The 27,925-nt window shown below is 45.2% G+C and overlaps 1 protein-coding gene and 1 long non-coding RNA gene across 3 annotated transcripts in view; one reads left to right on the top strand and one right to left on the bottom strand.

Annotated features, from left to right (window-relative positions):
- SLC7A7 (solute carrier family 7 member 7) overlaps window positions 1-9,841 on the top strand; it is a 68,357-nt gene extending 58,516 nt beyond the window's left edge. For both annotated transcript variants that reach the window (XM_073632257.1, XM_073632247.1), the window contains 4 exons: window positions 2,729-2,825; window positions 7,184-7,333; window positions 8,994-9,177; window positions 9,277-9,841. In XM_073632257.1, coding sequence (XP_073488358.1) covers window positions 2,729-2,825; window positions 7,184-7,333; window positions 8,994-9,177; window positions 9,277-9,371 — 526 coding nt within the window. In that variant the 3' untranslated portion in view covers window positions 9,372-9,841. The remainder of the gene's footprint in view (window positions 1-2,728; window positions 2,826-7,183; window positions 7,334-8,993; window positions 9,178-9,276) is intronic.
- On the bottom strand, window positions 25-8,986 carry LOC141145511 (uncharacterized). The gene is made up of 3 exons (XR_012244570.1): window positions 7,943-8,986; window positions 7,532-7,732; window positions 25-7,429 (listed from the first exon to the last, which is right to left on the bottom strand). It is a non-coding gene; the product is annotated as an uncharacterized lncRNA (long non-coding RNA).
- Window positions 9,842-27,925: the final 18,084 nt, after the last annotated feature.

Genomic DNA, 27,925 nt, shown 5'->3' with positions numbered 1-27,925 from the left:
AAGCCACTGTATATAGATCTATATATATAAAGTTTTAAGCAAAAACCCTAAAGAATAAAATGGCGATTGTTGCAATATTTTTTGTCACACGGTATTTGCGCGGGGGTCTTTCAAACGCAATTTTTGGGGAAAGAAGAAAATTTCATGCACTAAAATTACATTGCCCCTTTAAAAAAAAATTCTTATCACTTTTATTGCTGTCACAAGGAATGTACCCTTTTGACAGTAATAGGTGATGACAGGTACTCATTATGGAGGGATCGGGAAGACCCCAAATCCCTCTTTTGCACTTAAAAGTATTCAGATCGTCAAAATTGGCGATTCTGAATACTGTCATTTTTAAAAAAAAGTTGTGACGTTGGTTCCGGGAATTTACATCAGAGACCCGATCAGAGCTGAATCCAGCCTCATTCGGGTCTCAGCCTAGCTGTCGGACGCACCGACTGGTGGCTTGGGTCTCCCGGTGGGACGGGAGGCCCGGGAAGAGCGGTGGAAGGAGGTGGGAGGGGGGAACGTCCCCTCCTGCTCCTTTATAATAAGGTGCATCGGTTGTCATCACTAAAGAGCCAACCGCTGGCTATAAAAACACGGTACCATGGTGATATCTGCAGCTGCAGGCATCATCTGGTATAACCCCTTCAAGCCATGAACGCAAATTTGCGTACGGTCGGTGTGAAGGGATTAACATCAGTGCAGTGTGTTCCAGTACAGTCACTAAAAGTAGAATTTGCTGCATTTTTTCTGTATAAAATCATCTGGAATGTGGAAAAGCGCATCAAAACCGCACTGGAATCCATCAAAAATGCGCATCCATAACACCTTGGCACCAGCTGCATGCAAATATGTGGCCTCTCTGCGGGTGGGCCTTGGGAAAAAGAGCTGTGCCGAGAGCGCTCACGCTGCGCACAGTTACCGGCGACTAACGGAAAGTTTCCAATCACTGCTTGTGAATAGGAACTTTCCGATTATGTGACCACCATGACTGCCAATCACGGCGGGCGGTCACATGATCATAAATCCCGCCCTGCGTCCCGGCAGGCGCCGGTTTGAATAGGTTAACTGAGATAAAGGAAAAAAAGAGGGGGGCAAAAAAACCACCCTAATGCAACAAGACTGCACCGAACTGCATCAAAAACGTGCATGCAAAAACACATCCAGAACACAGAAATTGTGATGTGAACCAGCCCTGAATGGTTCCAAATTCTCTGTAGAGTGCTGCAGAGAAAGTGTCTGCCTTCTCTTTGAGTGAGAAACACAAATAAATCATGTGTTTGTATTTGCCAGTTTTCTGTAAAGCTTTTCCAAGAAGACAGATGCTATGTTCTGGGCAGGTGGTTGTAAACATAACAACTCCTCTTATTTTCTCTATTTCAGTCTAGTAAACACACAAGTAAAAGCATTTGGTTATTACTGTTTGTTAAGTGCAAAAAGTACCTGATGATCTTGTCAGAAATTCAGTGCTATCTTGCATCTTGTACAAGCAGTGAAGTTACCACAAGGATTGTTATTAACCGTGGCCAGTTCACCTTTGTGGACTACAGAACACCAGCATCCTAGCTAACAATGACATTGTGCAGCCTGGGCCACCAGCATCCTAGCAACCAATGACACTGTGCATCCTGGGCCACCAGTATCCTAGCAACCAATGACATTGTGCATCCTGGGCCACCAGCATCCTAGCAACCAATGACACTGTGCATCCTGGGCCACCAGCATCCTAGCAACCAATGACACTGTGCATCTTGGGCCACCAGCATCTTAGAAACCAATGTAACTGTGTGGTTTGGGCTGCCAGCATCCTAGCAAACAATGGCACTGTGCAGCCTGAGCCACCAGCATCCTAGCAACCAATGACACTGTGCAGCCTGGGCCACCAGCATCCTAGCAACCAATGACACTGTGCATCCTGGGCCACCAGCATCCTAGCAACCAATGACACTGTGCATCTTGGGCCACCAGCATCCTAGAAACCAATGTAACTGTGTGGTTTGGGCTGCCAGCATCCTAGCAAACAATGGCACTGTGCAGCCTGAGCCACCAGCATCCTAGCAACCAATGACACTGTGCAGCCTGGGCCACCAGCATCCTAGCAACCAATGACACTGTGCAGCCTGGGCCACCAGCATCCTAGCTAACAATGACACTGTGCAGCCTGGGCCACCAGCATCATAGCAACCAATGAAACTGTGCAGCCTGGGCCACCAGCATCCTAGCAACCAATGAAACTGTGCAGCCTGGGCCACCAGCATCCTAGCAACCAATGAAACTGTGCAGCCTGGGCCACCAGCATCCTAGCAACCAATGAAACTGTGCAGCCTGGGCCACCAGCATCCTAGCAACCAATGAAACTGTGCAGCCTGGGCCACCAGCATCCTAGCAACCAATGAAACTGTGTGATTTGGGCTGCCAGCATCCTAGCAACCAGTGCTAATAGGCATCCAAAAATGGCAGCATCCACCCCCAGTACGGGGGTGGAAGGTGTCCTGTTGTCTCAACACGCTTGTCTGAGGGCAACAGTGCTGCTTTTCCTAGATTCAGTGCAGTGACTGAACATTGTCACACTAGGATAGGAAGTATGTTACTAGCTAAATCACCAGATGAAAAAACAGGGAAAAATGCTTGAAAAAGAAAATGAATGCAGCACCTCATTTAAAGATTGGCAACATTTATGTTTTTTTTTTTTTATATATATATATATAGCTACACTTTATTGTGTCTTATGTTTCAGGCTCTTTTTTGTGGGATCCCGAGAAGGACATCTTCCTGACGCTCTCAGTATGATCCACGTGGAGCGATTCACGCCCATCCCTGCCTTGCTGTTTAATGTAGGTGCTCCCTACGCCATTTCATCTTATGATCACTGTAATAACTCAGACAGGACTATACCAGTTTTGAAATCAACAGCAACCTCAGCATAGGCTGAGGGAAAGCCCATGCTGTGGTTTGGGAAAGTGCTGATTAATGAATACATTTTGAACAATTTCGTCAGAGATAATGAAAAAAGGAAGCTGTGATGTATATGGAAAAGTCAGCTGGAGGAAGTGTGACTGACAATTTGCTGTCACAAAGCTAAATGGGAAGGTGTTGTAACATGAAAGGCACCCATATAGCATCCATACAATAGCTGGATCTTTATTAGATTCAGTCAACTCTGGGACTCTGAGAAGTCCAAACTGCATAAAAATGGAAATGGCGCTAAAACAACCACAATGACTGCCTAGAAAAGATTGTTTTTTTCATGTATCCTGGTCATTTCTTTTGCCTTACAGCAATAGTTTGGAAAAGATGATTCTGTTCAGTTAGTCTTGTATTTCACACATGTGCCATATTGTCCAGTCAGCAAGATGACTGTTTTCTGGGTCATCTTCCTTCTCCTTGGACAGTGGTGATGATATGGATTCAGAGCCCAATGGGCAGGCAGAGGCAAAGAGGGGACACTTCAAGCTTCAAAGCTCAAATAGGCCATGTACTGTAGGTGTCTGCTGATTGACTATGCAATGTGGTGTATGTGTGTAAATCACAAGACTTCCTGAACAGAACTGCAAATCATTTGGCTAGTAAATCAATTTATAACACATGTAGTTCAACTATGGATGTAGCTGTATGCCTGGTGAAATTATTTAATGGAAAAAATGTATTGAGAGGAATACAGAGGTGGCCATGGCTGATCTCCTTTGAAAAATGCCCGACTGTCTTTAAATGAATACTTTCATAGTAAGTGACCCAGAATAAAAATTCAGCTCAGAAAAGACAAATGAATAGAATTTTCTGATAATAGCTCCCAGCTATGTACAGAGAAAAAGGAGAGTGATATAAGGTAGGAGCGACCTGCCCCTTGTTTAAATGAATACTGTTATGCCGCGTACACACAGTCGGATTTTACGACCGGAAATGTTCGATGAGAGCTTGTTGTCGGAAATTCTGACTGTGTGTATGCTCCATAGAACATTTGTTGTCGGAAAGTCCGTGTTTGAGAGCAGGTTCTCAAATTTTCCGACAACAAAACTTGTTGTTGGAAAGTCCGATCGTGTGTACATAAGTCCGACGCACAAAAGTCCACGCATGCTCGGAATCAAGCAGAAGAGCCGCACTGGCTATTGAACTTAATTTTTCTCGGCTCGTCGTATGTGTTGTACGTCAGTGCGTTCTTGACGTTCGGAATTTCCGATAACATTTGTGCGACCTTGTGTATGCAAGACAAGTTTGAGCCAACATCCGTCGGAAAAAAAATCCACGGTTTTGTTGTCGGAAAATCCTATCGTGTGTACAGGACATTATGAGAAATTAATGGATGCTGCCATTACTGAACTCTCCTTTGAGAATGCTAATTCCCTGGCTGTCCTTCTGATGGTTTTGATATCAATGCTATCTGAGTCACTGACTCTGGGACAGATATTGAGATAAGTAGTTCTGACACACGTTCATTTACAGCATGCTTGTTCCAGGACTGTGACTGAAACATACAGAATTCAGACACAGCCAGGCATCTAGCATTTTCAAAAGGAAAGCTGCAATGGCAGCCCTCTTATGTCTCATAAGACAAAATCACCATAAGTGGAAGAAAAAATCATAGTAACATAGGAGACAGTGGATTTTTAGGAGTAATATTTTTCTAAGGGGTGTTATTAATTGCTGCATTACTAATGAAAATGAAATTATAGACAATGTAATTGGAATATATGACTATACATCATTTGTAGATAATGAAGCATCATCCAGGATTAAGTATTACCAAATTATTGGCACTAGACGGTTAAAAAGGTGGCTTTTTGAAAGAAGTACTGTACATGTAAAATGGTTAGATACTGTATGTATGGAGCTTCAGATAGAATGTTACTCTTGGATACCTGTAAAACATTTGATCATTTAGGCTTTGTTCACACCTTAGCATATAAAAATCATGGGGCAGAATCAAGCAATTCTGCCTGTGATTCCAGATTGCGCTAAAATCTTGGCATAACATGCATAGTGGCACCCTAAACATGGTAAGCAGGTACACATTTTGTCATGCATTTATTTTCACGCCACATTGCAACGCTCCACACCCAAAAAAGTTCTGCAGTGAATGGGCTTGCCTTATGCGGGATGTGTGGAAAACGCACAAAAAAAAAAAAAAAAACGAATGGGAATGTGCTTTTCTGCTACACGAAATTTGAATGGGGTCTTTTCTTTGTTGAAGATAGATGTGTGATTTAAAAAAAAAAATTATATTACAATTTTCCTCTGAGATAGTCTAGAGTAGACAAACACTGAAAGATTTAGGCAGGCCATAGATGATGCTATTTTCTTTCTTGCAACTACGGGTTGTAGGAAAGAACATTTTTTAATTCCCCCATTAGCACAGTCAGTGTTGATGGGGGAATCCTTCCCGCGGAGCTATACAATGATTACTGCTAGTGGCTATAGCCACTGGCAATAATCGCATGAAATCGGACATGCTGGTTGCACCCATATTGATCGATGGTACAATCAGGCTGCCCATCCATGGATCAAACCTCATCTGGTCCCTGCTGAACCAGCTGAGATTTGAACCATCTATGGCCGGCTTTAGTTTCATCTAGGAAATGTCATCCAGGCACTGTATCATTCTCATGTGCTGTTCTCTGCAGCCTTCCAATGGACTTCAGCTTTACTTAGCAAAGTGAATGTTTACTAAGCTTAGTAAACTTATGTGAAGTAATGTTCACTTTAATTAACCAGTCATGTTTCAGCAAAATTTTCCTTGCACATGACTGAGAATTTAAAGTGAACACAGGCTCACTGTATTTTTACAACTTTTAGCTTGCTAAGTGAACAGCCTGCATTCCTCAGTAAATCAAACCTAATGTCTCTTGTATGCAGGGGAACTTAAACCCTTCCCCTCGTTGCCTCCCGGCCCTTTAAGAACTTCTAGATGCAGGAAGTTGGGTCATGTAATGCTGTGATTGGCTGTCACATGATCGGAATGCTCCCAATCGCGTCAGGAGCTTTCTGGTCCCTGCCGTTGACTGTGCTGGGAGTGCGCAGGGTGCGGTGAAGGTCCCTCCCCTGTCACCATTTCTCTCTTGGTGTCTGGAAAACTTGTCAGAAGTGATTCATGCTGATAGCAGAGACAAAAAGACACTTAGTGCTTTTAATTGAGACAAGTACACATTATAAAAGGATATGCTTTCTTCGTATTTCAAGGTTTACAAGTGTTCCTCTGTTCTAGCGGCTGCTCTCTTTTGAAAGCAGTACTTGTAAAATGGGTATATATGTTCGGGGCTCCCATCCCTACAGCTACTCCACACCTTTGATCTTTCAGTGCTGACGAAGTTAATATGAGCCACTAGCCCTGTCACAGGAACTCGTTGAAAGTGACAACTATGCCCACCCTTTTCGCCCTCTCCATCTTTCAATAAGAGCAGTACTTGCAATGAAAAGTGCTCTATAAATGGAGGAGGTGTACCTTTCATTCATCTGCTCATCCTACATTCATTTTCATTGTAAGAAGCAATAGTGCAGCTTTTATGAATGGAGGAAGGGAGCAGAATGAGCAGGCATAGTCATCAGTTTTGACGAGCACCTGTGACAGGTCCAGTGGCTTTTATTAAACCCCGCAGCACCAAAGATCACAGTTGCAGGGGTATGGGGGTGCAGAAGAATGGAGCTTTCACCAAACAGGGAAGCCCCCAGCATAATGGACACTTCTCATGCAATGTAAGTGCCATCCCTTGTGAGTTAAAAAAAGATCTAAACTTAAGCTTTAAAGAAATGTTATGTTAAAAACACTAAAAATTGCTGATAGGTACTGTATAAAGTAAAGGGAATCAGAGGTGCCTTCACATGCATATAGCAGCTTCCATTATATTTTACTTTGCACAAATACTGATCTGATTGGGCAGAGCTTTTTCATTACACTAATAGGCCAATAGGAATGTGTGAAGGTGGGGCTTAGCAGAAAACACCGACACTACCAGGAAGTGTCAGAGCTTTGCCTGATCAGACCAATCTAGCATTATGGAAAAGCAAAGGACACTGAAATCTGCTGCAAGCGTGTTCAGACATCTTTGGGTACTTACACGCAGCTCATAGCGGTCAACAGCTTTCATTATTCTTAAAGTGATAGAGTCTGTTTAATAAAAATGCAACTGCTAAGCAAAAACAAAAAAAAAGGCTAGAGAGATTTGTATGAGTGCTCATGCTAACCACGGTCTGTCTACAGGGAGCAATGGCTCTGGTGTACCTGTGTGTTAAGGACATCTTCCAGCTCATCAATTATTACAGCTTCAGCTATTGGTTGTTTGTGGGTCTCTCTATCGCCGGACAACTGTATTTGCGCTGGAAGGAGCCAGACAGGCCTCGACCACTCAAGGTTATTATTTTACATAAATGTTGTTTTGATTCTTTGATGTCTTTTCTTGCTTCTTGCATTTTCGCTGTTTAACACCTTTTTTGTGTTCTGGTTGTCCTGTGATGTTAAATAATATTAAACCCTCAGTATTTTATAGCTTAACACATTGAGCACAATAAAATAAACATTCCCCAGTGAACTAATTGTTAAAATTCTTACCCAAGCACTTGACAAGAGTTGGCAATGGACAGTGCAGTATCCAGTCAATCTGTTAGCTTGGAGAAGGAACAGGGGAGGAGGCGAGAGGAGCAGGGGAGTGACTTGCCATCCTAGGCTATGGGGCTGTGGGTTTCTATTGATGCACACAGTGTAGGAAGATACAACTCTAGTCTCTGCATGCAAGGTTGGCTCCATAGGATGCTGCAAGAGAAATTAGCTAACCTGAAACCAGAAACCTAGGGCAGTAATCATGATACCAGCTTAAACAGGAACATAAGCATTGATTAAAAGATAAAGAAGCTGCATACTCAGTATGTAATTAAATTAGCTGCTAAATGTGAGCAAAAAACTGAGGGTTTAAAATTACTTTAAAAGAGAAGTTCAGGAATTGAAAAAAACAATTATACTCACCTAGGTGGATGCAGCATCGGTCCGAAGCTGCATCTGTCAATGGCCGCCTCTAAGACCGAGAACTGAAAAATTCAAGACCACTGGTCACTCAGTTCTCTTTTTCAGTGAGCAGAGAGCCGGTGACTAAGTCACCAGCTCTCTTCTCTGCCCCTTCAGCACTTACTGGAGTGCCAGCTTGTGGAGCGGCTCTCTGAGAGGCTGAGCCAGCTGCTGATCCAGGCATCTGGGTGGATCCCAACATTAACCAGTTCCCGCATGCCGATATACCTCGGCACAATGGCAGCGGTGGGCAAATGGGCATACCTGTACATCCCCTCTAAGAGCCGGGGATAGCATTGTTTTTTTATATATTTTTGGGGGATATTTATTATAGCAAAAAGTAAAAAATAATGCGTTTTTTTCAAAATTGTCGCTCTTTTCTTGTTCTTTTGTTGGTGATCAAATACCACCAAAAGAAAGATGTGTGGGAAAAAAAAGGACATCAATTTTGTTTGGGTGGAACGTCGCATGACCGCGCAATTGTCAGTTAAAGCGACGCAGTGCCGAATCGTAAAAAGTGCTCCTGTCAGGAAGGGGGTAAAATCTTTCAGGGCTGAAGTGGTTAAAGTCAGGATCGATCCAGAGCCTGGACCGGCTGAGGGACGACAGCAGAATTGAACCCACTGACAGCTAAAAGGGGTCAGAGGAGTGCAGAACGAAGTGTACTCCTGTTACCCACAGGAGATGTAGGGCCAAAAGAGCTTTGACCCTAGTTCTCTTTTAACCTGTTTTAAGGGATTGCTTTATAAACACTAAAACAGTGGAACTGATGTAAGAAATTTGGAGGAAACTAAAAATAAGGATATTCACCTTTTGTAGATTACTACGTTTTCACCTTTTTTATTTTTATGCACCCCCACTTCCTAGTTGGGGGTCATCTACCTTTTCTGTGGGCCCGGGCCCACACTTCTCGTCTTTCTCACCTAGGATAACTCTTAAAACCATTAATTCTGGTCTTAGCTATCTGCCTTAGACAACAGCTTGCAATATAATTTTTGTTTTTCCCTTTTAGCTCAGTCTGGTATTTCCGGTGATATTTTGTCTTTGCACTGTGTTCCTGGTTGCCGTGCCGCTGTATAGTGACCTTATCAACTCTCTGATTGGAATAGGCATAGCTCTCTCTGGAGTTCCAGTCTATTTCCTAATTGTACGGGTCCCTGAACACAAGAGACCAAACTTCTTAAGGCGTGTAGCAGGTATGAACATTGTGTACTTCCTACTTTTACCTTAGAAAGCAAAACACAATTCAGTGCACTTATAGTCTCTTTTGTGTTTGGTTTGTCTTTTTCCTGTAGCTGCTGTCACTCGCTATACCCAGATTTTATGCTTCTCTGTCATCACGGAGATGGATTTGGAGGAAGAAGAAAAACTGGCCCCAGAATCTGAATGAGAGACACAGTCACTATCTTGGATCTGCTTTGACTTTTGGAAAACTCCTCGCCGTATAATTTATTTCTTAGTGGATGGACAGATTTTTTTTTATGGCTTTAGCATGAGGGTGGCTGCAGGGCAGTGCTCTGGCTAGAAGCTGGCTTAATGATTCTCTCTGACAGGGGAAGTGTTAATAATTGTCTCACATTTACAAATGCCTTTCCCTGACTTGGGATGTTAATTCCATAGTTGCTTGAGGGGGCAGCGGTCATGGGTGGTGTGATGCAATGCTGGCCCTTGCATGTACAGGTTTAAATCTGGGAAAGTACAGCTGTCCTATTCAGGCCAATCAGGCGAACAGAGACTCTCATGAACATGGTGTGCCTTACATGACTGAGCGATTTGGCACTGTCTGGAAAATTATAACTGGCGCTCGCTGTGTCTCTTTACAGCACTGATACAAGTTGAATAAAACTTGGAAGACCAAAATGACAATGCAGTCATGATGTGTAGAAAAAGTACTTTTGGTGAACAAACACACACTGATATTTATTAATCAAACAAGATTACTGTATAGTTAAGTCTCTTGTGTGAACAACACCCCATGTAACGCAAACGCCATTTGGTAATTCAGCTATAGTTAGAATCATCACAGACAAGCAGTGTCTGAGAAATGGGATGGCCTGATATAAAATTAAATCAATAAATTTATAAATTAAACCTGTCATAAGAGAAACAATGCTAAAATCTACAAATGAATATGTTAGTTCAAGATCCACCTAGTCAGATCATGACTTTCATCTGACTTTACTGATATTATTATTATAAAGGATTTATATAGCACCAACAGTTTACGCAGAGCTTTGCAATGTAGACGGGGATACAGTACAATTACAATACAGTTCAATACAAAAAAAATAGGAGGTTGGTTATGGAGCTTACAATCTAAAGGGAAGGGGAGGTAGTATAAAAGGTAATATCTGCATTAGATGTCTTATAGAGGTGACTCGGGTACAGTTCTTTAGTGGAGGTGGGGTAGGCTTCCCTGAGTTTTCAGGGATAGGGGCTGTCTGGACATACAGAGGCAGGGAGTTTCAGAGTATGGGAAAGGCTCTGGATAAGTCCTGGAGGTAAGCATGGGAGGAGGTAACAAGGGAGCTAGAGAGCAGAAGGTCTTGGGAGGAGCGGAGAGGACTATTTGGGCATTATCTGCAGCTGAGGTTGGTGATGTAGCAGGGGGCAATGTTGTGGATGGCTTTGTATGTTGTGGTTAGTATTTTAAATTCTATATAATGGGATAGGGGAAGCCAGTGAAGCGATTGGCAGAGAGGATCAGCATATACGGATCAGTTAGTAAGGTGTATTAGTCTAGCAGCAGCATTTATAATAGACTGAAGGTGGGCTAGCCTGTGTAAAGGTAGGCCAGTAAGGAGAGAGTTGCAGTAGTCAAGGCGGGAAATAACCATGGAGTGAAAAAGTTGTTTTGTGGTGGTGCTAGTCAGGAAGGGGCGAATTCTGGAAAAATGTTTCGGAGGTAAAGGTGAAGATGTAGCCAGTGATTGGATGTGGGGGCTGTAGGAGAGGTCAGAGTCTAGGATCACACCAAGCTTCTTGGTGTGTGTGGAGGGACCAATGGTTGTGCTGTTGATCTCAATGGTAAACTCACGGGGAGGGGATAGGGGATCACAAAATGATACAAGCTCAGTTTTAGAAAGATTGAGTTTGAGGAAGTGGTGTGACATCCATACTGATATGTTGCTCGGTAAGTTTGTGATACGTGAGGAGATTGAGGGAGTGAGTTGAGGAGTCGAGAGATAGACCTGGGTGTCATCAGCATAGAGGTGGTATTGGAAACCATGGGAGATTATCAACTGGCCCAGGGAAGAGGTAAAGAGAGAGAATAGGAGGGGCCCAAGGATGGAGCCTTGGGGTACCCCAACAGAAAGAGGAAGAGGAGCAAAGGAGATGGTGTTGTACGTGACACTGAAAGCATGCTGAGATAGGTAGTTGGAGAACCAGGAAAGAGCAGAATCACGGAGGCCAAGGAAGTGTAGTTTATTGAGGAGGAGTGGGTGGTCAACAGTTTTGAATGCAGCAGAAAGGTCCAAGAGTATGAGTATGAAGCAGCTAGTAGGTTGTTGGTGAGTTTTAGTAGGAGCAGTTTCAGTGGAATGTTGTGGGTAGAAGCCAGACTGTAGGGGATCGAGAAGGTTGTTATCAGTGAGGTAGGAGCTCATACAGTTATGAAAAAGGCGGGGCAAACAGGAGCAGGGAGATGGGTCTTAAGTTATTTAAACAGGTGGGGTCCAGTGAGGGTTTTTAAAGCATGGGGGTAACCAGTGCATGTTTGAGTGGGGAAGTAAAGGTGTCGGAGGAGAGGGAGAGGTTGAAGATGTGGGTTAGAGTTTAGGATAGAGCAGGAAGGTGGTTGCAGTAATTGTGAGGGGACATGGTCTAGGGGACAGGTGGTGAGGTGGGCATTGGAAAAGAGTTTGGCATTTCCTCAGTGGTAACTGGGCAGAAGGAGGAAAGTTTTGAGTGCGATGTTGGACCTGGTGTGTTGGTGTGGGAAGGAAGCTGGGCGCTGGATATCTCATCGCATATTGTTTCGATTTTGTTTTTGAACTCATTGTAATGTTCAAGAAACCAGTTTGAGATGATTTGAGCTTTGTGACATGGTGCATTATCCTGCTGAAAGTAGCCATCAGAAGATGGGTACACTGTAGTCATAAAGGGATGGACATGGTCAGCAACAATACTCAGGTAGGCCATGGAATTTAAACAATGCTCAATCGGCACTAAGGGGTCTAAACTGTGCCAAGAAAATATCCATCTGAATTTCGCAGCTAAAATCGATACTCATCATACCAGGCAATGTTTTTCCAATCTTCTATTGTCCAATTTTGGTGAGCCTGTGCGAATTGTAGCCTCGGTTTCATGTTCTTAGCTGACAGGAGAGACACTCGGCGTGGTCTTCTACTGCTGTAGTCCATCTGCTTCGAGGTTCGATGTGTTGTGCATTCAGAGACGGTATTCTGCATACCTTGATTAATATAATAAAATGCTGCGCTATCCGAATGTAGGTATATAACCATCACACTCGATACTGACATTGCTAACTCCCAAGAATCATACAAAAATATTGCAATCCTAAGTAGTCAAATGTTCTGCATGTATTATATTCCTATACATTTCAAAATTGCAATCCCTATGCGATATTTCCAATGTCAAAACTATGCGATTAAAAATATGCGATAATTGCTGTGACCACCTATGTGTCTATACACAACTATATATAAAGTGCATTCTCTGCAATTAAAATTGCAATCCTTATGCGACAATACCAATACAGTCCTATGCGAACAAAGTTTGCAATCCCATGCGACTGTACACAATGATAAATAAAGTGCATCTACATTGATTATAACCAATATAGTTAATAATTTTAGCAAATATAACATGCTTAAAGTGCTCTTGTGCAAAAATAATCCTGCATTAATGTGCCTTAAACAAAACGCAACATAAAAGTCCATTTCTATTTGTTTTTTTCTTGTAATTCTCTTTACAGATGATAAAACAACAAGTGCTCGTGTCCACTCTTGTGCTCCTTTGGTGTATGCGTTCACCTTAGAGCATGTGACCTTGCACCTAAGCTTGGTCAAAACACGCTTTTAAACCACCTCTGGGTTTGTAATTATTATTATTAATTACAAAAATGTTAATAATGAGCGCCCTTGACGCGTTTCGCACCCACCAGGTCTTCTTCAGAGGATTAATACGCTGTGAAAATATTTACATATATTGAAATTCATAGACATATCACAAGATAAAATAAAATACCGTAGTAATAAACATTTGTTTATATAGTTACCAATCACACTGTATTGAGCGATGTCTACTGAATCTGAGATCTTCTAAAGACCCCCCTCCACTCAGTCCCACCGGGAGTCCCCGGCCGGCCGGCACACCAGCAAAAAGAGCCGACTATTCATGCGTGGCTTATGAGGAGTCACAATGCAGGATAATTCCAGGTGCCAGGGAGGGGCGTGGAGGCGAAAAGGCAGCACCTGTGGTCAAAGTATCAAATAGCCATGCGATAAGTACAATGATGTTTGTAATAACATAACAACAAGTAATCGTGTTTCATTATTCCAATACTTAATACTAAATAAGTAACTGGATCTTATATATTGTATGTTGTTTGGAGTTTAACAAAAGTAGTTTTTTTGTGTTTTTTACGGCCAGCAGCATATGGATGTTATAGTAATCAATTAATGATAATTGTAACTACAAAGTCGGTATGGAGGAGCATGTATCCATTGCTTCAGCTCAAAGGAGGAGGTTAGACTGAAAAGTTTGGAATTTGCAGGAATGTTAGTATTAGTAGGGATGTTGAAGTCCCCAAGAATGATTGTGGGGATTTCAGAAGAGTGAAAGTAGGGTAGCCAGGCAGAGAAGTCATCAAGAAAGGATGATACTGGACCAGGGGGCCGGTAGATCACAGCTATCCTTAGAGAAACTGGGGAGAAGAGACAAATGCAATGCGCCTCAAATGAGGAGAGTGACTGAAAGGGGGGTGGTTGAAGTACTTGAAAGGTGCTATGTGGGTCTAAAAGGATTCCAACACCCCCTCCTTTGCGTCCACTGGGTCTGGGGGAGTGAGTCCAAAGAAGACCACCGTGGGATAGAGCAGCAGAAGACGCAGTGTCGAATTCGTGGAGCCAGGTCTCCGTAATGGCAAGTAGATTAAATGAGTTAACAATAAAGAGATCGTGGAGGGAATTTGAGTTTGTTACAGATAGAGCGAGCATTCCAAAGGGCGCAAGAGAAAGGGAGTCTGGTCTTGGGAAGAAGAGAAATAGGAACTAGATTATGTGCATTGCGGCTGCAGCCAGAGGGTGTGCGATAATGGGCATGTTGAGTACAGTTAGATGAAGGAGGCCCAGGGTTTGGGGAAACATCACCGGAAGATAGGAGAAGCAGAAGGGTGAGGGAGGTAATGTGGGAGTGTGATTTATATGAGTGGACATGCCCCAGTGGTTTGGAGTATTGGGTGTGTGGATTTAGAATTAGCCAGAGTTGGTGAGTGCAGTAATATGGAGAGGACAGAAGTGAGGGTGATAAATATATATAAGGTGTGGGGTGGAGAAGAGGGGTGCAGGAGAGATAGTTTAAGGATAGAAGACACAGCTGTCAGAAGTAGTGGTAGACATTGCATTGTAGAAGGGGGAGGAAGAGCTGAAAGTGTAAACAAGTTCAACTGTATAGTATGTTTCAAGGTGTTTTCTTGTGTTCCTTCACTTTGTGCATTCGCTGATGTTCAGAGTCAGAAGTGCTCCCATTTAGAGAACTACCCCCACTTTGAGAAAGAACATCTGCAAACATGCCACCTCTGGGGAAAGGTGCCACCTCTGGGCAAACGTGCCTTTCCCAAGAGATGCTTAGTTATATACTGCTAGCAATGGGAGTAGGGTGCTTAATTGCTAATCAGGGAGGTAATAAAACAAAGCTGGCTAGGCCAAGAGAAATTCTCACTTCAGAAATAGACTTATAGGTGAATAGCTAATAAAGATAAGGAGGCCATAATTTAAAGGAAAGGCATAGGGGGACAAAAAAACAACAGCAATGTGGACAATCTACAGATGCTTAAGCAAAAGAGCATACCAAAGTTAAGAGACATAGGAGACAGTTTTCAGTAATGCGATTCTAGCTGGAGTAGCAGCAGTAAGAGCATACCAATGTTAAGAGACATAGGATACAATCAGCTGAGTAATCAGCATTCAGATCCTTGGCTGGTTGCTTGCACATGTATCCATATAAAAAAACAGAGGGAACTTGATAGTGTAATATTGTTTTAAAAGTTGTATTAAAAGATAACAATCTCCCATATAATGGGGTACTCGCATTTCATAGGTGCTGAAGTGCACCATCCTATACAAGCCAGAAAAAATATAGTATCAGCGCTGTATTGTTGTGTCCTCTCCTTTGCTGAGACTAGGGTGACCACATTTTCAAACTGCCATTCAGGGACACCCCCCCCCGCGCCGCCCAAAAAGGATGGTTTTTGATACCTTTTTTTTGCCAATTTTTGGGGGGACAGCAGGATGGAGGGGGACACGGAGGCAGAACGGAGGGGGACAGCAGGACGGAGGGGGACAGCAGCAGAACGGAGGGGGACACGGAGGAAGAATGGAGGGGGAAAGCAGATTTCAATTTACAAATACTGTACTGGTGACCCCACAATAGGGATAAAACTTTTTCGCAGAAGAGAGTTTAATAAGACTTGTGGCCACTCATTACAATTAGAAGAAAAGAGGTTTATCCTTAAACTACGTAGAGGGTTCTTTACTGTAAGAGTGGCAAGGATGTGGAATTCCCTTCCACAGGCGGTGGTCTCAGCGGGGAGCATTGATAGCTTCAAGAAACTATTAGATAATCACCTGAATGACCGCAACATACAGGGATATACAATGTAATACTGACACATAATCACACACATAGGTTGGACTTGATGGACTTGTGTCTTTTTTCAACCTCACCTACTATGTAACTATGTATGTAACTATGTAACTATGTAGCAGGACAGAGGGGGACAGCAGCAAAACGGAGGGGGACAGCAGAATGGAGGGGGACAGCAGCAGAATGGAGGGGGACACAGAGGAAGAACGGAGGGGGACAGCAGCAGAACGGAGGGGGACACGGAGGAAGAACGGAGGGGGACACGGAGGAAGAACGGAGGGGGACACGGAGGAAGAACGGAGGGGGACACGGAGGAAGAATGGAGGGGGACAGCAGCAGAACGGAGGGGGACACGGAGGAAGAACGGAGGGGTACACGGAGGAAGAACGGAGGGGGACACGGAGGAAGAACGGAGGGGGACACGGAGGAATAACGGAGGGGGACACGGAGGAAGAATGGAGGGGGACAGCAGCAGAACGGAGGGGGACACGGAGGAAGAACGGAGGGGGACACGGAGGAAGAACGGAGGGGGACACGGAGGAAGAATGGAGGGGGACAGCAGCAGAACGGAGGGGGACACGGAGGAAGAACGGAGGGGGACACGGAGGAAGAACGGAGGGGGACACAGAGGAAGAACGGAGGGGGACACAGAGGAAGAACGGAGGGGGACACAGAGGAAGAACGGAGGGGGACACAAAGGAAGAACGGAGGGGGACACAAAGGAAGAACGGAGGGGGACACAGAGGAAGAACGGAGGGGGACACGGAGGAAGAATGGAGGGGGACAGCAGCAGAATGGAGGGGGACACGGAGGAAGAACAGAGGGGGACACAGAGGAAGAACGGAGGGGGACATGGAGGAAAGATGGAGGGGGAGAGCAGCAGAACTGAGAGGGAGTGTGGGAGACAGCAGCAGATCTGAGGGGGGTGGGGGACAGCAGCAGAACTGAGAGGGAGTGTGGCTGTGTGGGGGACAGCAGCAGAACTGAGGGGGGTGGGGGTCTGGGGACAGCAGCAGATTTGAGAGGGAGTGTGTGTGCATTGCTCACTAGGTAGTGTGGAAGTTACACTAACCTGAAGTACTCTGGCGCCTGGCGGGCGGACCTCGTGGGCGGGAGGGAGCCGGAGGGAGGACTCGGATCAATCAGGAGGATGGACGACTCACTCTCTCAGGACGGGCAACTCGGAGGGTTGCGCTTGCTGGCTGGCAGTAGTGGCAATCAATGTTCGGCTGCTGGAGTAGCTGTAGTCGGCTCGGCGGCTCCGGGAGGCACTGTCCACCACTGACTGGGGCTGGGCAGTGCGCACAGGGCAGGCTAGTAAGTGGACTCCGACTCACTGACACTGGCAGGCTGGCGACTGCTCTCTCTCTCAGAGGCGCGCTGCTCAGCCGTAGAGTGAGTCTAGACGAGTGCACCGTCGCCGCCGTGCCGTGCGGGTGCCCAGTGCCCACTGCACTGACTCCAGTCCCACGTGACTGACGGTGCCAGCTGACGTCACTGGTTGCTAGACGCGGGGCGGGCGGCCCTAGCCTAGCAACCAGTTAAGGCACTTGTGTATACTGATATAATAAGGGTGGCAGTCAGACTCGGAGACAGAATCGGCGGCGGTGTGTTTTTTTTTCATTCCGGGACACTGTATTGTCCCGGAATGAAGGTACCCGGGACACGGGACAAATATCTAAAATAAGGGACAATCCCGGGCAATCCGGGACACGTGGCCACCCTAGCTGAGACTCTCTGCTGTCTCACACTCCGTCCCCTCCCCAATGCGTGTTAATACCGGGAAATTACGTATCTTCCTCAGGGGGAATTTTTTTATTCTGCATACCTTGGTTGTAATGGGTGGTTATTTGAGTTACTGTTGCCTATCATCTCAAACAAGTCTGCCCATTCTACTCTGACCTCGACATGAACAAGTCATTTTCGTCCAGACAACTGCCGCTTACTGGATATTTTTTATTTTTTTTTGTAGGAGGGGGAAACTGGTTGTTAAACACAGAAGCCTGCCAAAAACACATGTACTTGCATTTTTTATGTGCTGCTATTGAAACCTCTGGGCTCTAAAATGCACTGTACTGCACACCAAAAGCAGCACCTTTTCAAAAAATGCACTGCACCATGTTGCATTGATGTGAATGGGCATCCTAAAGAATCATGTGATTTCCATTGTCACAGACAAAAGAGAAATTGCACTAGTGTGGAGAGAGTCTAAAGCTGGGTACACACGATCCGAATATCTTCTGGCTCAGCAGGAACCAGCCGACATTTGGCCTGTGTGTACAGCTGACTGTCTGAAAGATGCTGGCCTCACAACCAGCATATGACCAGCAGCCAGTCAGCGCTCGCAGCCAATCCCCCTATCAGAATACAAACGCACACTGAGGGAGATCGTAGCACCAACATCGCTTGTGTTGGTGCGGCGATCTGTCAGGTTTTTTCTCGTTCAGTCCTCTGGTTGAATAAAAATAGCTGAGAGCGTGTACCCAGATAAAGTGTTTCAACCAATGGGGGAGCGACACTGATTAGAGAAGTTGTGATTCAAAGGAGGTTTGTAGTATAGAAAGATCTGTAGTGTTTTGGCCAGTGAGGGAGCAATGCTGTTTGAGGAAATTGTCAGTTGCTCCTCTGTGACCTTTCCACTGACAAGGCATCACCAGCAGCAGAATTGCCACTCTGACATCTTCCCAAAGAAACACAGAGCTACTCTATCTACACCAGACACTTTTTGCAGACATATGGCTTGCCTACAAGAAGTTGCAAGCTGACGCAGGTAGAAATCATATAAATAAATTTCCCCTCCCTTCCTGCCCTAATCAACCTGTCATGCCCTGATACACAGGGTGTTGCATGAACAAGAAATAAGATGGAAATAGAAGTGAAGACTCAGATAACAACCTGTAGAGAGTTTCCCCCTCCACCTGCATTGAAGAGATAGTCCGTCACTTCCTGTCCCAATAGAGATAACCCAGAACTTCCTGTCCCAATGCTGTACAGGAAATAAGGAACCATTTTCCCAGCGGTGATAAAATTGACAGAGGTTTATCTTCCAAAACTAGAACAACTAACAAGAAACAGTAAAAAGAAATAGTAGTACACAGAGCTACAGTACTTGACTGAAAAGCAATTCCATGTGTTTAACTCATTGGGCAGTATTAGATTTTGTTTACTGAAAAGGTAGCTGTGACCAGGGCCGATCCTAGGGTCACAGGCGCCTGGGTGCAGAAATATTTTTGGTGCCCCACATGGGCGTGGACTTCTCACAAACTCCCCTTTAAAAACGTTTCTATGGCAATGATTCAAACACAGAAATGCTCCCCTAAAGAGTCTTCGTTACTCTGGAATCTTCCCACGATCTCTTAACAATAAACAAAATACAGGAAGAGAGTATTCTAATGGGACATGTAGAGGACAGAGAGAGGGCTTCTGTTAAAAAGAGCCCACAGACATACTGCAGACATAATACAGGAGATGGTCAGAGACTGACGACATGATACAAGAGACGGTCAGAGATTGAAGATATGTACTTGTATCAACTAGAGATTGTCAGAGACTGCAAACATGATACAAGAGATGGTCAGAGACTGCAAACATGATACAAGAGATGGTCAGAGACTGCAGACATGATACAAGAGATGGTCAGAGACTGCAGACATGACACAAGAGATGGTCAAAGACTGCAGACATGACACAAGAGATGGTCAGAGACTGCAGACATGACACAAGAGATGGTAAGAGACTAAAGACATGATACAAGAGATGGTCCAGAGACAGCAAACATGATAGAAGAGATGGTCAGAGACTGAAGACACACTACAAGAGATGGTCAGAGACTGCAGACATACTACAGGAGATGGTCGGAGACTGCAGACATACTACAGGAGATGTTCAGAGACTGCAGACATAATACAGGAGATGTTCAGAGACTGCAGACATAATACAAGAGATGGTCAGAGACTGCAGACATGATACAAGAGATGGTCAGAGACTGCAAACTTACTACAGGAGATGGTCAGAGACTGCAGACATAATACAAGAGATGATCACAGACTGTGGACAGGATACAAGAGACAGTCAGAGACTGCGAAAATGATACAAGAGATCAATGCATCAAATGCAGCCTACCAGTGCCCACGAATTGCAGCCTCATCAGTGCCCACCAATTGCAGCCTACCAGTGCCCATCATTTGCAGCCTACCAGTGCACACCAAATGCAGCCTGCCAGTGCACACCAATTGCAGCCTGCCAGTGCTCACCAACTGCAGCCTGCCAGTGCTCACCAATTGCAGCCTGCCAGTGCACACCAATTGCAGCCTGCCAGTGCCCATCAAATTCAGCCTGCCAGTGCCCATCAAATGCAGCCTGCCAGTGCTCACCAATTGCAGCCTGCCAGTGCTCACCAATTGCAGCCTGCCAGTGCTCACCAATTGCAGCCCGCCAGTGCACACCAATTGCAGCCTGCCAGTTCCCACCAAATGCAGCCTGCCAGTTCCCACCAAATGCAGCCTGCCAGTGCCCACCAAATGCAGCCTTATTAGTGCCCATCAAATGCAGTCTTATCAGTGCCCACCAAAAGCAGCCTACCTGTGCCCATCAAATGCAGCCTGCCAGTGCCCACTAAATGCAGCCTACCAGTGGCCCTGGATCACACAGAGCGGCAATGATTTCCTACTGTCAAGGAGCTTGGATTTGAATCTCCCGGGTGGCTTCTGTAATAAAGTCCTGCCTCCTAGACCAGCTCGTGGCTCCTATGATACACATCACACTGATTCAATTTCACTGCATTGGATCAGTGTTCCGTCTATTACAGGATCCGGTCTAGGAGGCAGGCCTTTGTTACAGCGCCGCCCAGGACAACTTATGGGGCCCCCGGGCAATAGGAGATTATGGGCCCCCAAGGTTTAAAGATGGCTGCCGTCATACCCTCCACACTCCTCTCCTGTACATACCTCCCACTGTCATACGTTCTACACACCTCTCCTGTACATATTGCCCCCTGTTATACCCTCCACACTCCTCTCCTGGAGGGTATGACAGAGGGCGGTATGTAGAGGATAGGAGTGTGAAGGGTATGACAGTGGGCAGTATGTAGAGGAGAGAAGTGTGGAGGGTATGACAGTGGGCGGTATGTACAGGAGAGGACTGTGGAGGGTATGACAGTGGGCGGTATGTAGAGGAGAGGAGTGTGGAGGGTATGACAGTGGGCAGTATGTACAGGAGAGGACTGTGGAGGGTATGACAGTGGGCGGTTTGTAGAGGAGAGGAGTGTGGAGGGTATGACAGTGGGAAGTATGTAGAGAAGAGGACTGTGGAGGGTATGACAGTGGGTGGTATGTACAGGAGAGGACTGTGGAGGGTATGACAGTGGGCGGTATGTAGAGGAGAGGAGAGTGGAGGGTATAACAGTGGGCGGTATGTAGAGGAGAGGAGTGTGGAGGGTATGACAGTGGGCGGTATGTAGAGGAGAGGAGTGTGGAGGGTATGACAGTGGGCGGTATGTAGAGGAGAGGACTGTGGAGGGTATGACAGTGGGCGGTATGTAGAGGAGAGGACTGTGGAGGGTATGACAGTGGGCGGTATGTACAGGAGAGGAGTGTGGAGGGGATGACTGCATGCAGGAGAGAAGTGCAGATGGTATGAAGGCAGTTGTGGGGGGATGTCTGTTAGTTGGGGAGATATTTCTTTTAGTGTCTGTATCTGAGGGGTGAATAGGGAGTGATAATTGGAAGGTAGAGAATGCACTGGGACTGTTCCCGGCTCTCGCTGGTAATCATCCTGGAAGCACAGAAATGTTTACATTTAGGACGCATATACAGTGGGGACAGAAAGTATTCCGATCCCCTTAAATTTTCCACTCTTTGTTATATTGCAGCCATTTGCTAAACTCATTTAAGTTCATTTTTTTTTCCTCATTAATGTACACTCAGCACCCCATATTGACAGAAAAACACAGAATTGTTGACATTTTTGCAGATTTATTAAAAAAGAAAAAACGGAAATATCACATGGTCCTAAGTATTCAGACCCTTTGCTCAGTATTTAGTAGAAGCACCCTTTTGATCTAATACAGCCATGAGTCTTTTTGGGAAAGATGCAACAAGTTTTTCACACCTGGATTTGGGGATCCTCTGCCATTCCTCCATGCAGATCCTCTCCAGTTCTGTCAGGTTGGATGGTAAATGTTGGTAGACAGCCATTTTTAGGTCTCTCCAGAGATGCTCAATTGGGTTTAAGTCAGGGCTCTGGCTGGGCCATTCAAGAACAGTCACGGAGTTGTTGTGAAGCCACTCCTTCGTTATTTTAGCCGTGTTCTTACGGTCATTGTCTTGTTGGAAGGTAAACCTTCGGCCCAGTCTGAGGTCCTGAGCACTCTGGAGAAGGTTTTCCTCCAGGATATCCCTGTACTTGGCCGCATTCATCTTTTGCTCGATTGCAACCAGTCGTCCGGTCCCTGCAGCTGGAAAACACCCCCACAGCATGATGCTGCCACCACCATGCTTCACTGTTGGGACTGTATTGGACAGGTGATGAGCAGTGCCTGTTTTTCTCCACACATACCACTTAGAATTAAGGCCAAAAAGTTCTATCTTGGTCTCATCAGACCAGAGAATCTTATTTATCACCATATTGGAGTCCTTCAGGTGTTTTTAAGCAAACTCCATGCTGGCTTTCATGTGTCTTGCACTGAGGAGAGGCTTCTGTCGGGGCACTCTGCCATAAAGCCCCAACTGGTGGAGGGCTGCAGTGATGGTTGACTTTCTACAACTTTCTCCCATCTCCCGAATGCAACTCTGGAGCTCAGCCACAGTGATCTTTGGGTTCTTCTTTACCTCTCTCACCAGGGCTCTTCTCCCCCGATAGCTCAGTTTGGCTGGATGGCTAGCTCTAGGATGGGTTCTGGTCATCCCAAACGTCTTCAATTTAAGGATTATGGAGGCCACTGTGCTCTTAGGAACCTTAAGTGCAGCAGAATTTTTTTGTAACCTTGGCCAGATCTGTGCCTTGCCACAATTCTGTCTTAGAGCTCTTCAGGCAGTTCCTTTGACCTCATGATTCTCATTTGCTCTGACATGCACTGTGAGCTGTAAGGTCTTATATAGACAGGTGTGTGGCTTTCCTAATCAAGTCCAATCAGTATAATCAAACACAGCTGGACTCAAATGAAGGTGTAGAACCATCTCAAGGATGATCAGAAGAAATGGACAGCACCTGAGTTAAATATATGAGTGTCACAGCAAAGGGTCTGAATACTTAGGACCATGTGATATTTCAGTTTTTCTTTTTTAATAAATTTGCAAAAATGTCAACAATTCTGTGTTTTTCTGTCAATATGGGGTGCTGTGTGTGCATTAATGAGGAAAAAAATGAACTTAAATGATTTTAGCAAATGTCTGCAATATAACAAAGAGTGAAAAATTTAAGGGGGTCTGAATACTTTCTGTCCCCACTGTATATGCATACAGGCAGTGGAAAGTGATTAAGTTATTATATGTTATGTTAATATATATATATTGAGAGTGTTTAGCTAGGCAGTGAGTTTTGGGTTGTACTGAGTTTGGTTAACACAGGGTTAAATTGGATGGTCATAAATTAAAGGAGAAGTCAAGACCCGTTTCCAGTAGAGCGCAGTCTGAAGTCCGCTCTCTGCTGCGTCACAGAAATCAGTCCAGGCACCGCGTCATTCTGACAATAAAGTCTGGATCCGCCAGGTGCCTGGACTGACACCTGTCTCAGGCTCTCAGCGAGCTGCTGAGAGCCTGAGACAGCCGCTCCCTGCCCCTCCCTGTGACTGACAGTGAGCAGCTCTCTGCTCGGGAAGCTGTGAGAACCGAGCCATCGGCGGTGTTTAATCGTTCGGTTCTCAGTGTAGAGGCACCGGAGGACAGATGCAGCATCGCACCCAGGTAAGTATAAATTTGCAAAAGAAAGTAATCCTTTACTTCTCTTTAAGTTCACATTATCTTGACAGAGTGATTGGGGGGATATAGATAGGGCGTTGTGTCAGTTTGGGAAATGTCTGTCACCTCTGGGGGGTTTCCTGCTGACTAAGATTAACCTCCCCCCTCCCCACATACACCGGCTGTCTTTTCCAATTCTCCTTGTCACCTAGTAGGACCCTTCTCTACAAAATAAATCCTGCTAGCAGAAACTTTGCAGCTTACCTAACCAGACTTCCCCCATAGCTCAGCTCACCTTCCTGCAGTGTGCTCTGCCTCCCGATTCTCCCAGCACATGGCACTGCTGATGGGAGGGGGCGGGGGGGATGTGAAGCAGAGATCACACAGCGAGTGCAGGACACTTCAGGAGAAGGGGAAGGCAGACACCAGGATCAGAGTTCTAACTACTGTACATACACCGCTGGGCAGTGTATGTAGTTAAAAGCAATGACTGCTGCTGTCCCCACTGATAATGCCGACACACTGGGCATTTCAGACACACACACGAGGAGGAGGGAGGGAAGCACTCTGTCACTTTGGCGCCCCCCCTCTGCAGCGCCTGGGTGCGGTGCACCCCCCTCACCCACCCATAATCGGCCCTGGCCGTGACCATACAGACATGCTTAGTATGTAAGGATATGCTTAGTAAGTATGATCAGTCATTTAGCTCAATTGTTTTCAAACATTCAACATGTTTTAAAATTTCCAAATGATATTCTTGATGTCTTTTAAAACACAAGCACACCATAATTAAATAGTATTAAAAACTTAAATCCACTGCTCAAAAAAAATAATGGAACGCTTTGAAAACACATCAAATCTCAATAGGGAAAATATCATGCTGGATATCTATACTGATATGGACTGGGTAATGTGTTAGGAACGAAAGAATGCAACATGAAATGAAAATGATCAACCTACAAAGCGCTTAATTCAACACTCCCGAAAATACTCATCTTTTGTGACCATTTTTCACTAGGTTTTGCATTTGGTTAGGGTCAGTGTCCCTACTGGTGGCATGAGGTGATACCTGGATGCAATAGAGGTTGCACAGGCAGTCCAACTCCTCCAGGATTGTACATCAATACATGCCATTGCTAGAAGGTTTGCTGTGTCTCCCAGCTCTCAAGACCATGGAGGAGATTCCAGGAGACAGGCAGCTACTCTAGGTGAGCTGGACAGAACAATAGAAGGTCATTAACCCATCAGCAGGACCAGTATCTGCTCCTTTGTGCAAGGAGGAACAGGATGAGCACTGCCCGAGCCCTACAAAATGACATCCAGCAGGCCACTGGTGTGAATGCCTATGACCAAACAATCAGAAACAGACTGCGGGAGGGTGGCCTGAGGGCCAGACGTCCTCTAGTGGGCCCTGTGCTCACTACCCAGCACCGTGGAGCTCGATTGGCATTTGCCATTGAACATCAGAATTGGCAGGTGTGCCACTGGCGCCCTGTGCTTTTCATAGATGAGAGCAGGTTCACCCTGAGCACATGTGACAGACGTGAAAGGGTCTGGAGAAGCCATGGAGAACGTTATGCTGCCTGTAACATCATTCAGCTTGACTGTGGGTCAGTGATGGTCTGGGGAGGCATATCCATGGAGGGATGCGCAGACCTCTTCAGGCTAGACAACGGCACCCTGACTGCCATTGGGTATTGGGATGAAATCCTTGGGCCCATTGTCAGACCCTACGCTGGTGCAGTGGGTCCTGGGTTCCTCCTGGTGCACGACAATGCCCAGCCTCATGTGGCTGGAGTATGCAGCCAGTTCCTGGAGGATGAAGGAATTGATACCATTGAATGGCCCCCACGCTTGCCCGACCTAAATCCAATAGAACACCTCTGGGACATTATGTTTCGGTCCATCCGACGCCACCAGGTTGCTCAGTCTGTTCAGGAGCTCAGTGATGCCCTGGTCCAGATCTGGGAGGAAATACCCCCAGGACACCATCCGTCATCTCATTAGGAGCATGCCCTGACAATGTCAGGCATGCATCCAAGCACATGGGGGCCATACAAACTACTGAGTACCATTTTGAGTTGCTGCAATGAAATTTCAGCAAAATGGACTAGCCTGCTGCATAATTTTTTCACTTTGATTTTTGGGGTGTCTCTGAATTCAGCCCTCCGTAGGTGGATAATTTTGGCATCCTTTGGTTCCCAACATATTACCCAGTCCATATCAGTATAGATATCCAGCATGATAATTTTTCCCCATTCAGATCTGACGTGTTTTCAAAGGGTACTTTTTTGAACAGTATATATATATATATATATATATATATATATATATATATATATACACACACACAGTGGGTATAGAAAAGAATCACCTCCCTTTAACATTTTGTTGCTTTGCATCCTGTAATTTAGACAGACACAGTTTTTGTTTTAGCCAGCTGTATTTACTAGTGCAACTTATAACTTCAAAGTGAAAGATATAACATCAACATGTCTGAAAAAAAAAAAAATTCAAAAACAGAGTCAAACAATCACTGAGTTGGAAAAAGGATCCCCCCCCCCCCTTATGTCAGTATTTTGTTGGACAACCTTTTGCTTTAACCACTTGCCGACCAGGCCATAGGCGAAAGACGGCTACAGCGCGTTCGACTTACCCAGAATGTTGCTCCAGCGCGCCCCCTGGGGCACGCACCCGGGAACATTCGTGACCGCTGGGTCGCCAGGACCCGGCGCATCACGGATCACGGTAAACGGCCGCTGTTAGCGGCCGTTTACCACGTGATCGTTCCGTCAAATGACAGAGCGATCACTTGTAAACAAACCAGCGTCACATCATGACGCTGGTTCCTCCCTCCCCTTTCTGTACTGATCTGTACAGTGCGAGGGGGAGAGATTGCAGCAGCGCTGTGGGCTGGATGTGTAGTGCCCACAGCGCTTCTCAGTGCCAATAATCTGCAATACTCTGCAACACTGTGCAATACTCTGCAACACTGTGCCAATACTCGGCCAATAAATTTTAACAGAAACACAGATTTTTTTTTTTTACCGAATTTTCATTTTTTTTTTATTAAATACCACCAAAAGAAAGCTCTATTTGTGTGAAAAAAGGACAAAAATTTCATATGGGTATAGTGTTGCATGACTGAGTAATTGTCATTCAAAGTGTGAGAGCACCGAAAGCTGAAAATTGGTCTGGTTAGGAAGGGGGTTTAAGTGCCCAGTGGTCAAGTGGTTAATTACAGATTTTAGTCTGTTAGGATATGTCTCTACTAACTTTGCAATATTTGCCCACTCTTCTTTGCAGAACTGCTTAAGTTCAGGTGAATTTGATGGTGACTGTTTGTGGACTGCAGTGTTCAAGTCTTTCCACAGATTTTTCAATGGGGTTTAAGTCTGGGCTTTGACTAGGCCATGCTAGGACATTCACCTTTTTCTCCTTCAACTGTGTGGTCATTTTCACTGTGTGCTTTGGGTCATCGTCATATTGGAAGGTAAACCTTCCCATTGACAACTTTCTGGCAAAGGGCAGCAGATTTTCCTCAAGAATTTGACGGTATTTTGCCCTATCCATTTTTCTTCTATCCTGACAAGTGCTCCAATCCCTGCTGCAGAGAAACACCCCCACAACAGAATATTATCACCTCCATACTTTACTGTAGGAATGGTGTTATTTGGATGGTGAGCTGTATTGGATTTCCACCAGACATATCGTTTGGTGTTGAGGCCAAATACTTCAATTTTAGTCTTATCTGACCACCCTAAACGCACCTTGAAGATTCTGAGGCCACATGGAAAAAGGTGCTATGGTAAAATGAGACTAAAATTGCAAATATCAAAAATGACCACACGGTGGTTGAAGGAGAAAAAGGTGTCCTTGCAAGGCCTACTCAGAGCCCAGACTTAAACCCCATTGAAAATCAGTGGAATGACTTGAAGACTGCAGTCCACAAATGGTCACCATCAAATTTAACTGAATGTGAGCAAAGAAGAGTGGGCAAATATTACAAAGTCTAGATGTGCAGTTAGTAGGGACATATCCCAACAGACTAAAGGCTGTAATTAAAGCCAAAGATGGTTCAACAAAATACTGACATAGGGAGTGGTCCTTTTTCTAACTCAGTGATTCTGTTTTTGAATACATTTTTTTTCCTGACATTTTGGTGTTATGTCTTTCATTTGGATGTTATAAGTTGCAATAGTAAATGCAGCTGGATAAA

This window comes from Aquarana catesbeiana, linkage group LG01 (assembly GCF_042186555.1).
Source record: "Aquarana catesbeiana isolate 2022-GZ linkage group LG01, ASM4218655v1, whole genome shotgun sequence".
Taxonomy (NCBI): domain Eukaryota; kingdom Metazoa; phylum Chordata; class Amphibia; order Anura; family Ranidae; genus Aquarana; species Aquarana catesbeiana.
This window is presented reverse-complemented; position numbering and strand designations above follow the sequence as displayed.